Source organism: Anastrepha obliqua, chromosome 3 (assembly GCF_027943255.1).
Source record: "Anastrepha obliqua isolate idAnaObli1 chromosome 3, idAnaObli1_1.0, whole genome shotgun sequence".
In the NCBI taxonomy this organism is placed as follows: domain Eukaryota; kingdom Metazoa; phylum Arthropoda; class Insecta; order Diptera; family Tephritidae; genus Anastrepha; species Anastrepha obliqua.
Genome location: NC_072894.1, coordinates 129321754 through 129336494, shown reverse-complemented (window position 1 = coordinate 129336494; position 14741 = coordinate 129321754). Strand labels below are relative to the sequence as shown.

Here is a 14741-nt window from a genome sequence, read left to right as displayed (position 1 = left end):
TATAGTTCCGTCTACAAAAGTGAGAGTGAGGGGTATATGTTCGACGTACTCATCCTGGGCAATCCCCTTGTACCTGTGTCAGGCTTAAAAAGCTTAAACTTCTATAATTTTTTACAAAAAAAACGAATTATAAAATCAGCCATTATCACATTAACAATTTCGAATATTTTCTTTTTATTTCCCAAAAAACAAAAATTAATTTAAGCGTCGTCGTTGATATCTTCATGAATTTACCATTCACAGTTTGCTTGTATGTTCACATAAATATATACATTTTTAAATTATATCATTTTCCTAATACCTAAAGACAGTCGTGGTTACCATCCTGGCATCTCGGATATGAAATATCGAATTTTCTATATGAAGCCCTTGAAGTACATATTTCGCAATTTTCTCTTAATCTCTAAGTACTTCACACACACACTTATACGAATAAACATCATCATATAATAATAATACAGTTGAAATGATTTCTTATTTGCAATTTTAATTCAATTTTTAACTGAATTAATATAGTTTTTCGTGATTCCATACGAAATTCCCCACTCACGCATATACAGACGTCTGCGAACAAAAATTAAAGCGGGTGATGAACTCGAAATTCCCATATGCTCGTATGGAATGATTTACGATTGCGTGAAATTCATTCGAAAAGAAAAAACGAACTGAGTAAATAAAACTTTAAGCAGCAGACAAAAATGAACGAAGTGGCGAAAATGCGCAAATGCGCAAAGGCGTTGATTGCAAAAATCAACGCCTAGCAAAATTGGCAAAAATGCAAAAGGTGTTTTTGCACAATTCATTCGTTAAGTCACAGTTCATTTAATTTAAAGCTATTATTGTTGTTGTTTTTTTTACAATACAATTATCGGAATTTAATTACAGGCCAACTAGGCCAATACTGGCCGAAAAGTAAATGCAGTAATTTTAAATTTTGTGGTGTTTGGTGTAAAGAAATAGAAATGAACTGCAGTAAGTGGTAAGTTGGCCAAAACGTTAAATAGCCAAAGTAGCAAAGTGGCAAAGCGGCAAATGCAGAAATGTTCAAATATCCGAATAACCAATTATGGCAATTGATGAAAGAGAAATCGTGATATAATCGTTGAACAATAGAAAAACGCACAGCCGAAAATTGCGACCAGCTAAACAATAATAAAAAATGAAAATAAAATAAAGTAAACAAACTGTGCGAAAGTGTGTAAATATGTGAAGCAAAAAGCAGAGCAATAACTAAATCGAAACTGCAATTAAGATTTTGTAAGTAAATACGCGCGCGAAAAACTTAACAACTAAACTAAAGAACAAAAGAGTAAAAACCAAAAATTTTGTTAATCCGCCAATATTCAAATAGCAAAGCATCAGAAAACAACGAACATAGTGAAAATGTATTGCGGCAAAGACTGCAGCTGTAGCTTATGTCGTGAGCTGCGCAACTACAAGCCCGCCAAACCAACCAAACGACCCGCCCCACGCCCGCCCACTTCGCTCTTCGGCCGCTTCAATGAGAATTTCATACTGCGCCGTCGCAGCACAGCCAACTCCTTCAAAACTTTTCAGCCGCAATCGCTGAAATGCAGCGAAATGTATCAGCAACGCGTCGCCGAAACAACGCCGAATGTCTACTCTGAGCAGCCGTCACAGCCTGCCACTCAAGTGCAACAACAACCGCAACAGGACACAGGGATGCCCGACAGCCGCCAATCGATGGAGCCGGTGTTGCCACGCACCGCCAAACCAGAAGCACCGCCGAAACCAAATCACAAGGTGGTCATCTATTTTGGAGACTCGATTGCGAATCGTGGTAAACACAATATTGGCGAGACGGCGAAGGATATCGTGCAAGCGGCTCAATTATTGGATGACACAACGAGCAACTTAACGGTTACCAAAGGGCGCGCTGCCGAGTGCATAGCCTCCGTCGCCGATAGGGGTGATAATGAGCTGCCCTCCTACATCGAGAGCATAGAGAATGGTGTGATCAACATAAAAATCGAAGGCAATTATCAGCGTGCTAGCGCTTTGGTGGAGACGGTAGCAAAGCCGACGCGCGCCACAGTCTACGAAGTGAGCGAGCAGCTGGGTGGCGGCGTCGAAGATAGCGTTAGCCAGCAGTCTTGTGACTCGTGCGATTGGAGTTTTGTGCAGGAGTGGCGCGCACGGTACAGTTTTCCATTTTTTGTGCACAATTTATAACACTTTTCTTACAGTTTGTATGTTGCACGTATTTCGTAGCTATTTGCTTAATTTTACGGCTTGATTTCACACCTCTTTGTAACAAATTACTTAAAAATTTATATCGCGGCTGACCTCACTGGGCAGCACATTTTTTTCAGCCAATAAATCTAAGTGTACACATTTCCGTCGAGTTTTGTACGAACGTACATGTGTATGTATGTGTGCGCGTGTATGTAATTACTGCAACGGCAAATGGGCTCATTTGTGGTTACGTATACGCCACGCTTTACGAGTAGTGCGGTGGCCAAATTATATTTGCCTTGTAATACTGCACTTTGTATTTTATTTTTGTCTTGCATTTGCTGTGCGAATTTATGCATTTGAATGTCTCAATTTATCAAATTTTGCAGCAATTGTTGTTAGTGTGCTAGTGTTTCTGTTTTTGTTGTGATTGCAAGGCGGCTGCGCACAACCTCAGCTGCGGTCACTTAATTAAGCTGTCCGAGTACGGTTTTTGCAAAAAAGAGTGCATTTGTTTCCCACAAAAGAATTTATAGCTACATAGTTACAGCAGACAGCAAATTTTGCGGCTTGATTGTGCAGCGCTACCTTTTCTTATAAATTTTCGCATTTGTCTAACCTTGTGGCAACTTGTGGTTGCATGGGTTGTTGCTAACGTTTTAATTATTTGTGTTATTGCACTTTATTGTTTCGGCTTTCCAAGCCCCTTGGCATATCTATTTCCACCATGCTCGCCTCCTGTCAACCGATAAAAAATGTGCCACATTTGCTCAATTACAACGGTATTTTTACGGAGTATAAATTACGCTTTTGCATTACATTTTATTATTTCGCATTTTTAGATTGGAAATAATAAATAAGCGCAGCAGAATAAATTTATGAGGGTAAATAACACACCTACACGACTACTTTTTCTTTTGAACACTAGAATTTTTGAACTAAATTAAGACATTAATGTGGAAACCAGTTGGCAGCGTCATTGGGCTAAAGCAATAAATGGAAATTTAATATCGGCTAAGCAATCGTCGTTGGAAGGGTGCAGGCACGAAACTGCCAAGTAAGAATTTAGGGTTCAAGATTTAGAAAGCAAGTAAGATTTTTAGTAAATCGAAAGGTAAAAAAAAGAGTTCAAGATATACACGAGAGCTCAAATTAATAGACGCGCGATATTTTGACAAATTTTGACTACTGTTTTTTCATTAATTTTTTATAAAAATATAACTCATTATACAACAAATATCATGTGAATCAAAAATTTCACACTTTTTAATAAGAATTAAAAAAAATCGGGACGCAGTTTTATAGTCCATTTAATTTAGAATAATTATGTTCAAGTTTGAAGTGGCTCAAAATTCACGCCGACTTTTTATATTTTTTTCTTTGGCGGCGTTTGCTCCATATAAAGAAAATGTCGTGCATTCATTAGCTATTTTAGCTGTGAGAGTAGCTCCATAAAATAGTTGAGTTTTATGAGTTAACTTGACTATGCACTTTTTTTGTTTTTTGACGGCAACGAACCGAACTGAAGAAACTTGTCAGCTATTTTCAGTAGAAACGCAAGTTTTATTAATGAAAAATTTCTTAAGTAAAAATTTTGAAGAAAACATTTTTTGGGCATAAAACATACTTATGCATGAAGAACACGAGGCTTTATAACAAAAATTATGAAATTCACTTTTTATAATTTTTTTAGCATAAAATATATTTTAGAAAAAAGTTTTCGAAGTAAAATATTTTGAAGAAAACAATTTTTTAGTAAAAAATATACTTTGAAAAAACATTTCTTTTAAGGGTAAGACTCCGTCAGAAAATATGAGATTTGCAAGTGGTCTTTCGATTTCTTTGAAACTTTGGGAAATATTAGTTCTAGGTAAGATACATTCAAGCCTAAAAGGATTTTGAAAAATTTTCAAAATTGAGTCATCTACGCCATGTTGAATATCGGGACCGTGTTTTTTCAAAAATCAATATTTCTTGAACCGGTGGATGGATTTCAATGCAATTTACAGACAATATAGAAACAAATAAGTAGTTTAAATTAGTATTATGTAAAAAAAAAATTTCGAAATTTTGACCAAAAAAAAGTCAAAAAATTTTTTTGAATCAATTTTTAGTTGATTTGGCCACTTTTTTAGATTTTCTGTTATACACGTAACGATTCCTTATGATTTAACCTTTATTTTGAAAAAAAAAATTTTATGGTGTCTATAATAGTTCTCGAGATATTGCGATTTTAGTGGAAGCGAACACCGTGAATTTCGCGGTTACGCAGCGCAGGAGTAGAAAAACGCGCACAGACCTGCAGCAGTCTGCTCCAGTCACTTCATACAGGAACACATAACGCAGCGCGAACCGTGCGTGCGTACGCGAAAGTGCGTGCGCGCTTCCACTAAAATCGCAATATCTCGAGAACTATTATAGACACCATAAAATTTTTTTTTTCAAAATAAAGGTTAAATCATAAGGAATCGTTACGTGTATAACAGAAAATCTAAAAAAGTGGCCAAATCAACTAAAAATTGATTCAAAAAAATTTTTTGACTTTTTTTTGGTCAAAATTTCGAAATTTTTTTTTTACATAATACTAATTTAAACTACTTATTTGTTTCTATATTGTCTGTAAATTGCATTGAAATCCATCCACCGGTTCAAGAAATATTGATTTTTGAAAAAACACGGTCCCGATATTCAACATGGCGTAGATGACTCAATTTTGAAAATTTTTCAAAATCCTTTTAGGCTTGAATGTATCTTACCTAGAACTAATATTTCCCAAAGTTTCAAAGAAATCGAAAGACCACTTGCAAATCTCATATTTTCTGACGGAGTCTTACCCTTAAGTAAAAATTAAAATAAAAACAATTTTTTTTTTAAACAAAAAAATTATTGCATTCTTATTTTTATTTAATTTCTTGACCATAAAATTGATATATTTTGGAAAAATTTTTTTGGAAGTAAAATATTTTGAAAAAAAACAATTTCTGAAAAATATTTTTTGAAGCACACGAAATTTTATTGTTTTTTTAATTATTGCATTAGCCTTTTTTTAATATCTTGAGTAAAAATATAATTTAAAAAAACGTTTTTTTAAGTAAACATTTTTGTTTTGAAGACATTTTTTTTTTTTTCAAAATATTTAGAAACAATGTTTCTTTTGTAGTTTTTGACTCTCAACTGGCCCCAGCGATGACTGTTTTCGGCGATTCTGTGATAAATAGCAATTCCAATATTTTTAGTGGTTTATGGAAAAGAAATTATTTTCAATAAGTTTAGGTTTTTTTCAAAATTCTTCTGTCAAGATCTGTGAAGAAGTCTTATTCACTTATGCTAATTTTGAATGTATGTACTAGGCAACTAAATTTTTTCGATTTTTACAAGAGATTTGAAAATTTTTTACAGAGAGATTTCAAAGCTGCAAGGGAGACAATATTTCTTTGCGTTGGAAAAACTTGATTTGTGTCGCATTTAGTATGTCTCAAGAAGTTAGTTTGAGAAACAACTGCTGCGAAGATTGTTTAATTCGTCCAAATAGTCCAGTCTCTTGATTCAGAGCCAGTCAAGAATAAATCTTTATTTGGTTGAGCAGTAGAATCATTTCTTTGAGCAAATAAGCAATTCTTGTAAAGTATAAAGTATATACAATAGTAAAGACAAAAGGATTTGGCGAACATGCCAATCATATCCAATTGCTAAAACAAATTCAGAATAGACTTAAGACTACCACTGAGAAAATTCTATTGATATCACATCACAAAAGTTGATAACCCTGTCTCATTCATTGCATATGGATGCAACATCCATTTCCACATTTTATTTGTAGGGCATGCATTAATATGGTTATCTTATGCTGAATGCGACAGGTTGGTAATCCTTTGATTGATATCTTATCCATACTGCTTGCTCAGTTTTGTCTTTATCGTGTGAAAAAAATATCTGAAAAAATTAACTTGAAATTTGATGATGAGCGTGGTGAGCCACAATCTCAGTTGGTCTAGCCATGGTTTAGCAACTGTAGCTAACTGGTTGGGGTCAAAGAATATTAGTTCGAAGTTGAATCAGAAATAGTATATTTTTGTGCAATTGAATGTGACTGCTTGTGTCTTGGCTATCGCCACTGGTGTGTCGCGTGAAAGTTAATTTCCTAAACCAGCTATTTTCTCCTACATACGGCCTTTGACCGTAGTATTTATGGAAATTCTTCCCACCTGCTCAAACAAATGCAGTGGAATCTTTTTTGAATGGGTGAAAAAGCACCCAACGATGTCCACGTCCAATGTCTATTCGGATTTATGCTTCTAATTCACATTTGTACGTGTGTATGTAGGAGCAATTCGTCATGCTCGATAGTACTATTATCACCGTCATGCGCATCTTACCGAAAAAACTCGTCTGTGGAAATGTAAAAAATAAATTTCAACACTTTCAGCTGCAACTATTTTCACTGCTTCCACCAGCGATGGATGGAAAATCAAAATAAAAATAAATGAATACAAGTAAGAAACGGAAACTCAAATGTTTGTTAGTTTTGCTGATTCGCAACGACTGCTGCTGCGAATTGCTGTGAGCAATCAGTGCACATTGGGCTTTACAATGATTTCGCACCCGTTTCTGCAATGATCAAACTGATGGTAGATATTCACGCGATTGACGAAGGTCTTCACTTGCAAGTGATTGCGCATAAGCAAACACTTCTCAGTTCCCATTGACAGCCAACTTCCTTTGGATGAAAAATTCGATTGTATTGTAAATTCACAAAAAGATTTGCTTTCAAGGTGAACTGAATTAATTTTTATGAATTGGGCACAGCTAAATACTGATTTTGCTCCAATGATTTTAAGTGTTATATTAACCCCTGCAATGTTTGTACTAATGATGCATAAAGGCCACTTTGTGTACCACTGAGACCAATAAAATAACAGCAGTATGGAACGAGCCTGTTTAATAATTGCCTAGTTCTATTCTTTCATAAAGTAAATACTGAGCTTGACAAAAGCTACTAAGATGATTTTAGTGCCAATTTGAAAACAAAATCTAAGCGCGCTCTATTCATTATTATAAGAAAAATTTAACTTATAGAGCTCATTTAATATTGTTGAATAGCTACATCTGCTATTTTGGGTAGTCACTAACCTACATGAATGGCTAAAATACCTCCGACTCCCACAATTTAAGTGTTTTGCCTTACTTATGGCCAGGATCAGGTATTCACAAATATAGCAAAGGCTGAGAACCAATTTAGCTATTAGGTAGAGTTGAAACTCCGAATCTATAGGAAAAAGTGTTAACGCTGAAGAGACTGATGCATTTAAAGTGGTTTCTTATGTCAAAGCGATTTCACATCAAGTGTCCGAAGAATTTTGAACATAGTCTTGAATATTTTTGAAAATTTGTAGGCTTAAGTATAACAGAAAGAAAATTAAAAAATGTTTCAAAAAAAATCATCTATAAATAAAAGTAATCTCGCATAATTTTTTTTTATTAATTCTTCAATTATTTTTCGTGTGTTTATCAGTTGGAGTAAGTGTTGTGATTGTTGGCGAAAGATTCTCTATAGCCCGAGCCTTTAAGGAATCTGGTTTTATCCCAACAGATGTAATTACATATATTTGATCCCTTTATTCCTGTATGAAACATACGACCTATAATTAAGTGTCCCAACAACTACTACATTTCTCATAAATTTAGTTTTTTCCAAGTTCATTCTCTGGCTTACGTTCGCCAGCCTTTTAAATGCTAACTGCACGTTTTGTAGCTGCTCCTCTGCACTTTTCCCGCGCACCATATATCGTTTGAAAAAATCTCAAAATTATGAAATTTTATCCAAATTTTTTTCAGTTTGTTTCTTATCATAATCAAACCTTTGAATTACCTAACTTTCAGAAAAATCTAAGACCAAATCCAAAATACTTGGATCACTTGACATGGAATCGTTCATAAGCTGGCACCTTTTTGTAAGCTTTAAATGGCTTCATTTTCGCAATCCACTGATTAAATAAAATAAAAATAGCAGAGTTTTTCAACATATACGCATTTGTACATTTGTATGTTATTGCGCTTGACCTAATTCTGTTTATTAAAGAAATATTTACTTTGTTTTATAGTCTTTGTTATGGGTATTGAAAGTCTTAACTTGAATATATAAACACAAAACAACGAAGTTGTGCCACTTCTGCGATTAAGAAAAACATTTAATTCCAAGAATTGATTAGAATTTCTCTGCGTTGCTTTGTTCTCTTCACTACAAAATATTTATGCGTGCAAAATGTGTCGGAATAACAGCAGCGGCAGCTGCGGCAAAATCTAACTCACACAATAATAGTAACAATTACAACAATTCATTATCATTTAGTGTTTGCCCGCACGCATGCGCCATTGTGCTTGAGCGTTTATTAGCTTTTATGTTCGTTTGCCTTGGTTTCCCTTTAACTATTTGTTGTTGCTACCGCTGCTGCTACTGTTCAAATGCAAATGAGACAGTGCGCCGGTGTAACCGTCAGCAACAAAACATAGCACACGGGCAGCAACTGTCTGACATAATTTTGTTTTCATTGTCAGCGACATTGAGCACGTCCGGTCATCGGGTTTAACAGTTATGACATTTATCCAAACAATGTTTACAATTTTTTCTTTCAATTTCTCTACCGCTGCTTGTATTCTCATGCAAATGTGGATGTTCCTTTGATGCTTAAAGTAAAAATAAAATGAATGATTGTCTTGCAGTCAGTTCTGATTAAAAACCGAATGTAGGTTCCAGTTCTGAGTGGCCAAGAATTTGCTCTGCGGATTAGCGGTAATTGAGTGACGGCCTGAGCGCCTAGTGGGAACACCTCTGATGTCTAATGCGCAACAGCTTATTCAACTGTCAGCAAACGGTTAGAGCTGGGGCAAACATGCGAATATAAAGTGAGGAGAAGGGAGGAATGATACAAGAATAGAAAAGAAAGCGCTAAGAGTTTCCGATTGATTGTTGAATAACATAAACATAGCTTCTTATGGTTTTTTTTAATATCATTGTTTTTGTTGTTGTTGTTTGTATTTGACTTAGTGACATGGCCGTTGTAGTAAGTCTTAAGTATATAAGCAGCTTAATTATGTGCGAGCGTATGACTCCTCGGCATTGACATACAGTTGGAAAGGCTTCGCATGCAGCACTGCAATTGCCAGATGTCACTTGTGTAATTTCACACCTGCCTCTTATGTACGAGTACCCAGATTTACACTTAGACACACTTAGCTGTCAACACCACGCTTATCATTCTATTTTCTTTCTCTTCCGCAGACCAACTGGTAACTTGCGTGGCGACTTGCCCGTAGTCTTCAGTCCGCAACCAACGAACTCCCAATTACACTGCCCCGTCGGCTCACCAACCGTAACGGCTTTTCCAAACCAAAACCAAGTGAGCGCTGTACCGACATCGCCCTCTACCGGCACCACAATGACCGCCAACTCAGCGCCGCTCAATGCACCGAATGGTGTGAGTTCCTCTACTGGGCGCATTCAGAGCCCTGCGGTGGCTACGCCAGCGCCCCGCATATCCAAAGAGGTGGCGCAGCGCTTGAATGGTGGTGTTGGTGGCGCTGGTGGCATGGCCACTATGATGGTTGGTTCTCCGACAGGGCACAGTATCGTGCCCAACACTACGATCAATATAAGAAATATCGGCAGTCCGCCTCAAGCGCCTAATAAGCCACCGCCCCACCGCGCCATGGCAGCGCCCGCGCGGCTCACAGTGCAAAGCACGCCGGTCAAATCGCAGCCGCCTATGCTAAGTGGCAACTTGTCGCCTCAGCAACCGCAGCCACAACAGCCAGTGGCATCACAGCAGAAGTCTGGCGCCAACGATAAACGTCCCCTACCGCTGTCCTTGGACTTGAGTAATTGCAGCATTGGCATACCTACTGCGGAGTCGACGCCTGCGAATGTGACACCTAGCGGCGGTGGCTACCAACTTAATACGCATGCAAAGTCAAGTGCGACCAGCACCCGCACACATCATCATGAATTTCGTGCGCTACAACGCGTCCAGGAGTGTCACAGTTCGTCGGATGAAAATCGCTCATCTGGTCATGCCAGCATGTCGGATACTGGCGGTCATGGTAGTTCCTCTCCCGGCGGTGGCGTGACACTTGGTCCGTTGCCGGAAGATCGACTCGCTGCTGGCGTTACCAACCGCAGCACTCGTTCACGCACAAGCACCAATCATTCGCGCGCTCGCCATCGTGCCACACCAGCTAATAAGGCGCCTTGGAGCGGTAGTGGCCTAGAGGATATCAAATTGGCCATACAACAACTGACCATGCGTTCACAGACGAGCACTAGCACGTACAGCAGTCTTAGCGCGGGTTCTGAGAGTTCAGAACCCGCACGTCGCTTGGGTCGCTACTCTTCACTGGAGACGGTTAATACAAATGTTACTAGTGCTGACGAGTTTGTGTGGGTGGACTCACATAATCGGCTTGTGGAGTTGCAGCATCCGCCTTGGAGTCAACACTGCATTATGCGCGTCATACGAAATGGTCGCTGCAAAGAGCAAGCGGAGCGCGTCTCGGTAGAAACAATACCGCGGCTTGGGTACTTGCTGCAACGGGCGTTGGTGCGTATTGCACGGGAAGTTCAACGTCTATCCGCCAGCCTGGGTCTGTGCTCAAAGCAGGAGGTGGCAGCAGCTTATAAAATTGTGTTGTGCCCGGCTTTGGCTGATTCTTGTATCAAAGCCTGCTTGCGCGCCGCAGCTATGTTTGCGGTGACGGGTGACAGCGCGCTAAAACAGAGCAAATCGGCGCGTGCCGGTCTTCAATTACCAGTGGGGCGCTTTCATCGCTGGATGGCCGATGCCCGTCTGGGCAAATTCATACACGAGTATGCGGCGGTGTATCTCTGCGCTGGCATGGAAAATCTGCTTGAAGAACTGCTGCTACAAAGTTTTCCCTTAGATCCAGCCAATCAACTCACGACAGCTATCCTGGATCAGTCCATTGCACACTCCGGAGATCTGTGGGGTCTCTTGCAACCGTTTGCACATTTGAATGCCGGGCGCATCGCTTCCGGTGCACTTACTATGCCGCGCTGGGCCAGTCTATCGTCACTTGGTTCGGGCACCCAGAAGAGTGGCAGTTCTGGTGGAAATAGCAACGTCTCTTTGGAGCCCTGTCTGCTAACGACCTGCGTTGGCAGTATAAGCGAGCTAAAGGATTTGACGCTGCGCGCTCAACAGAAATTTCAACACACCGCAATCTCCAACGCTGCGCTCTCGACGCTCTTCTACTTTATGCGCTGCTCGCAGTTGGAGCATAGTGATCTGAGTGGTGCGCCATCCAGCGTCGGCGGTAGTGCTGCTGGGAGTAGCCAAAATGTGCAGGAGTTATGCTATGAACGCGCGTATGTGGTACTGCCACCACTTGTGGAATGGCTGCGCGTTGCCTCGGCGCATGCGGAATATCGTCATGCGGTTATGATCGACAAGGATGATATCATGCAAGCGGCGCGCCTTCTACTGCCTGGCGTTGATTGCCCTATGCGGCCAATTGGCCACGATGAGGAATTACCTACGAAAAAAATACACTTTTCACATCCAGGTGCTACTACACCGATCGCTTCGAGCATCAGTGAAGACACCACTGAGTTAGGTAAGCGCGCCACCATTACACTGGCCTTTAAGCTCATGCTAACTGGACGAGCGGAGTTGCTGGCCCAGGCTGCTAACTTGCTGCCGCCCACTACGCGTTATGATACGCTCAACCATGCAGGACTAACGGCGCTAATGATTGCCGCTATACGTAATGACGAGGTGGCAATACACGCGCTTCTCGACGCGGGGTGCGATCCAAACGTGGAGGTGCCACCAGTCGCGCAGTCGAGTTTTCCAGGCATACATCCAGACACGCAATATTGGACAGCGGTAACATTCGCCGCGAGTCGTGCCAACTATCTAGCGCTGCGCTTATTGCTGGAGAGAGGAGGTAAAGTAGAAGGTGGCGCGCGCCTGAGCGAAGAAAAGCCGACGCTAACACCTCTGCAAGTGGCTTGCGGATCCGGAAATGTTGAAGTTATTTCACTGCTGTTAGCACATGGCGCTAACGCTTTTCTCTCTACGCAACAGAAAGACACTATGTGTTTTGCCGGTGGTTCAGCGCAGAGAGGCTCCTACTGCGCCATATCTGTGGCAGCAGCGCATGGCCAACGCGCTTGTCTGCGGAAGCTTCTCTCTCATCCAATGTCACCGGGCAGCAAGGATGTGCTTTCTCTCGAAGAAATGCTAGCCGAAGGAGAGCCAGTGGGCAATGGCGCGCGAGGAGGTGGAGCGGCAAGTATTGCAAACTCGGCGGGTGAACGCATAAGCGCTGACCTGCCGCTCACGTTAAACAAAACGCAAATCAAAAGCTTGCAAGAGGCAATGTACCATAGTGCCGAGAATAATCATTTAGGTGAGTCATATAATTTTGAGAAAACGCATAGCTTACATCGACGACCCGTTAATCGTATTTTCTTCGTACAGATATTACTATAGAACTCCGCACCTTGGGCGTGCCTTGGACGTTGCATTGCTGGATGCACGCGTTGGCGGCAGCGCACGAGTTGCGCTTGGATGCAGTGATCGACCAACTACTGCAAGACTTCCTGCAGGTCTGCCCAGATGATTACAGTGCGCAATTTGTGAGCGAATGCCTGCCACTGCTCTTCAACATATTCCGCTACAGCAAAAATGAGGGCACAACACTGCTGCTGGCTGACATCTTCGCCACCTGCTTTGGTTGGGAGACCATCAAGTCAATAAAAGAGCCAATACTGCAGTCGGTGAACAGCTCACGAATCGACCCTAAATTTGTGAATAATCCAGAGCTGAGTGATGTGACTTTCAGGTGAGTTCAGTAAAATGGCTATGCATCTGTGGAAAATGTACTAAATCGATTATTGGACATTTCAGAGTGGAAGGCAAAATTTTCTATGGCCACAAAATAGTGCTCGTCACCGCCTCGCCGCGTTTCCAGAGCATGCTCAGCTCTAAGCTGAGTGAGGGAAACACGCCCACGGTGCAGATCAACGACATACGTTACCACATCTTCCAACTGGTCATGCATTATCTGTACAGCGGTGGCTGTGCCACACTGGAGGTCAGCAATACCGACGTTTTGGAGCTGATGGCGGCGGCGAGCTTCTTTCAATTGGAAGGTCTCTTGCGCTATACCGAGTCACGCTGCTCTGAGATGATCGACATCGACAATGTGGTGGCCATGTACATTCATGCGAAGGTAAAGAATAGCTGTCCCGAGGCTGAGAGACTCCTTGAAACATCTCTTTAACGAAAATATTTTTCCTCTTTGCAGGTCTACAATGCCAACAAACTGCTCGAATACTGCCAAGGCTTCTTGCTGCAAAACATGGTCGCACTCTTGACCTACGACGACTCTGTCAAGCGTCTGCTCTTCGCCAAAAAGATACCCAATCACGACGTGCTCTCGGGCCTGCTGCATACGCTGCAACAACGCATCAAGCAGCGCAAGCCCATTGGCGTGGGCAATTTCCGTCAACAGCTCAGCTCTCCGCCACCAGGCAGTGGCGCAGGCACTCATCTGATTAGTACCAACGTGGGCAATAGCTGCGGCGGCAGTCTGGGGGCTGCTAAGAAATAAATTAACACATTTTCAATGTAACATATTTAAATTTTTTTAAATTTAACGGATTGCAAATATTTGCTATGTAGGTTAAAATTTGTTTGACATAGTGAAAATCGATTGCTTGAAATTCGAGTTGCAAATTGGTTATAAAAGTTATAGCTACCAGTTAATATAGTATATGCATCACATACATATAAATAGTTTATTAGCGTATTTTTCTTCGAAAATTTCAATAAAAAAATGTTCTTCCACGAATGCAATTCACCTAACGAGGAAAGCTGGAGCGAAGATTTTCAGAAGGCGGCCGCCTTCTTTGCGCAACGAATACTAGCTGCCTTAGGTTTAAAACGTATTTACTTACATTAATATATATTAATTATACACATTTGTATTTACATACATATATGTTTTTGTTGTTTCTTCCGATGCACTTTGTTTATAGATTACGCCACAAATACAAAAAGTTAGTACTAAGACTTTTCGCTTCGTCTACTTCGTCGTACGCATCTTTGTTCATAGTTTCTAGCGAAATTTAGAAGCAATCTTTTATGTATAATTAGTAAACCACGAAATTTTTATATTGTAAATTAATAAATTAAAGTAATCATGGAGATATAACGACTTCTCATTTTCCCGTTTCCCATTGGTTTTTATTGGCATAATGAGTTTTAGGTGGCTTAAAAGTATTGAAATGTTTATTGCAGGCAAAGTAACCTGTAAGTGCTCCACAGAGTAATCTGAGGCCCTTTTTGTCTAGGGCTAGAGCAGATTTTGCTCTGTTGGATTAAAGTTCAGCAACTTTTTGGAATGGTTAAGGCCGTTTATGCCGTTCCAGTTCTCCTCGGTTTCTATTTGGATGCATTTTTTGGTTTCCCGTTTTCGATTGTTTTTATTAAGGTCGAAAAATGGGGATAATCCAATAAATGACC

The 14741-nt window shown here is 40.4% G+C and overlaps 1 protein-coding gene across 1 annotated transcript; it reads left to right on the top strand.

Annotated features, from left to right (window-relative positions):
- The first annotated feature begins 1324 nt into the window (after nt 1-1324).
- On the top strand, nt 1325-14377 carry LOC129241636 (ankyrin repeat and BTB/POZ domain-containing protein 2). The gene is made up of 5 exons (XM_054878075.1): nt 1325-2159; nt 9476-12621; nt 12693-13056; nt 13122-13446; nt 13522-14377. Exons 1-5 carry the CDS (start codon nt 1384-1386, stop codon nt 13825-13827), a joined length of 4917 nt encoding a protein of 1638 aa, XP_054734050.1. The 5' UTR covers nt 1325-1383; the 3' UTR covers nt 13828-14377.
- Nucleotides 14378-14741: the final 364 nt, after the last annotated feature.

Coding starts and splice junctions, on each gene's coding strand:
- LOC129241636 (XM_054878075.1), top strand. CDS start 1,384: ATGTATTGCGGCAAAGACTGCAGCTGTAGCTTATGTCGTGAGCTGCGC. Junction 2,160..9,475: donor GTGCAGGAGTGGCGCGCACG/GTACAGTTTTCC, acceptor TCTCTTCCGCAG/ACCAACTGGTAACTTGCGTG. Junction 12,622..12,692: donor TGCCGAGAATAATCATTTAG/GTGAGTCATATA, acceptor TTCTTCGTACAG/ATATTACTATAGAACTCCGC.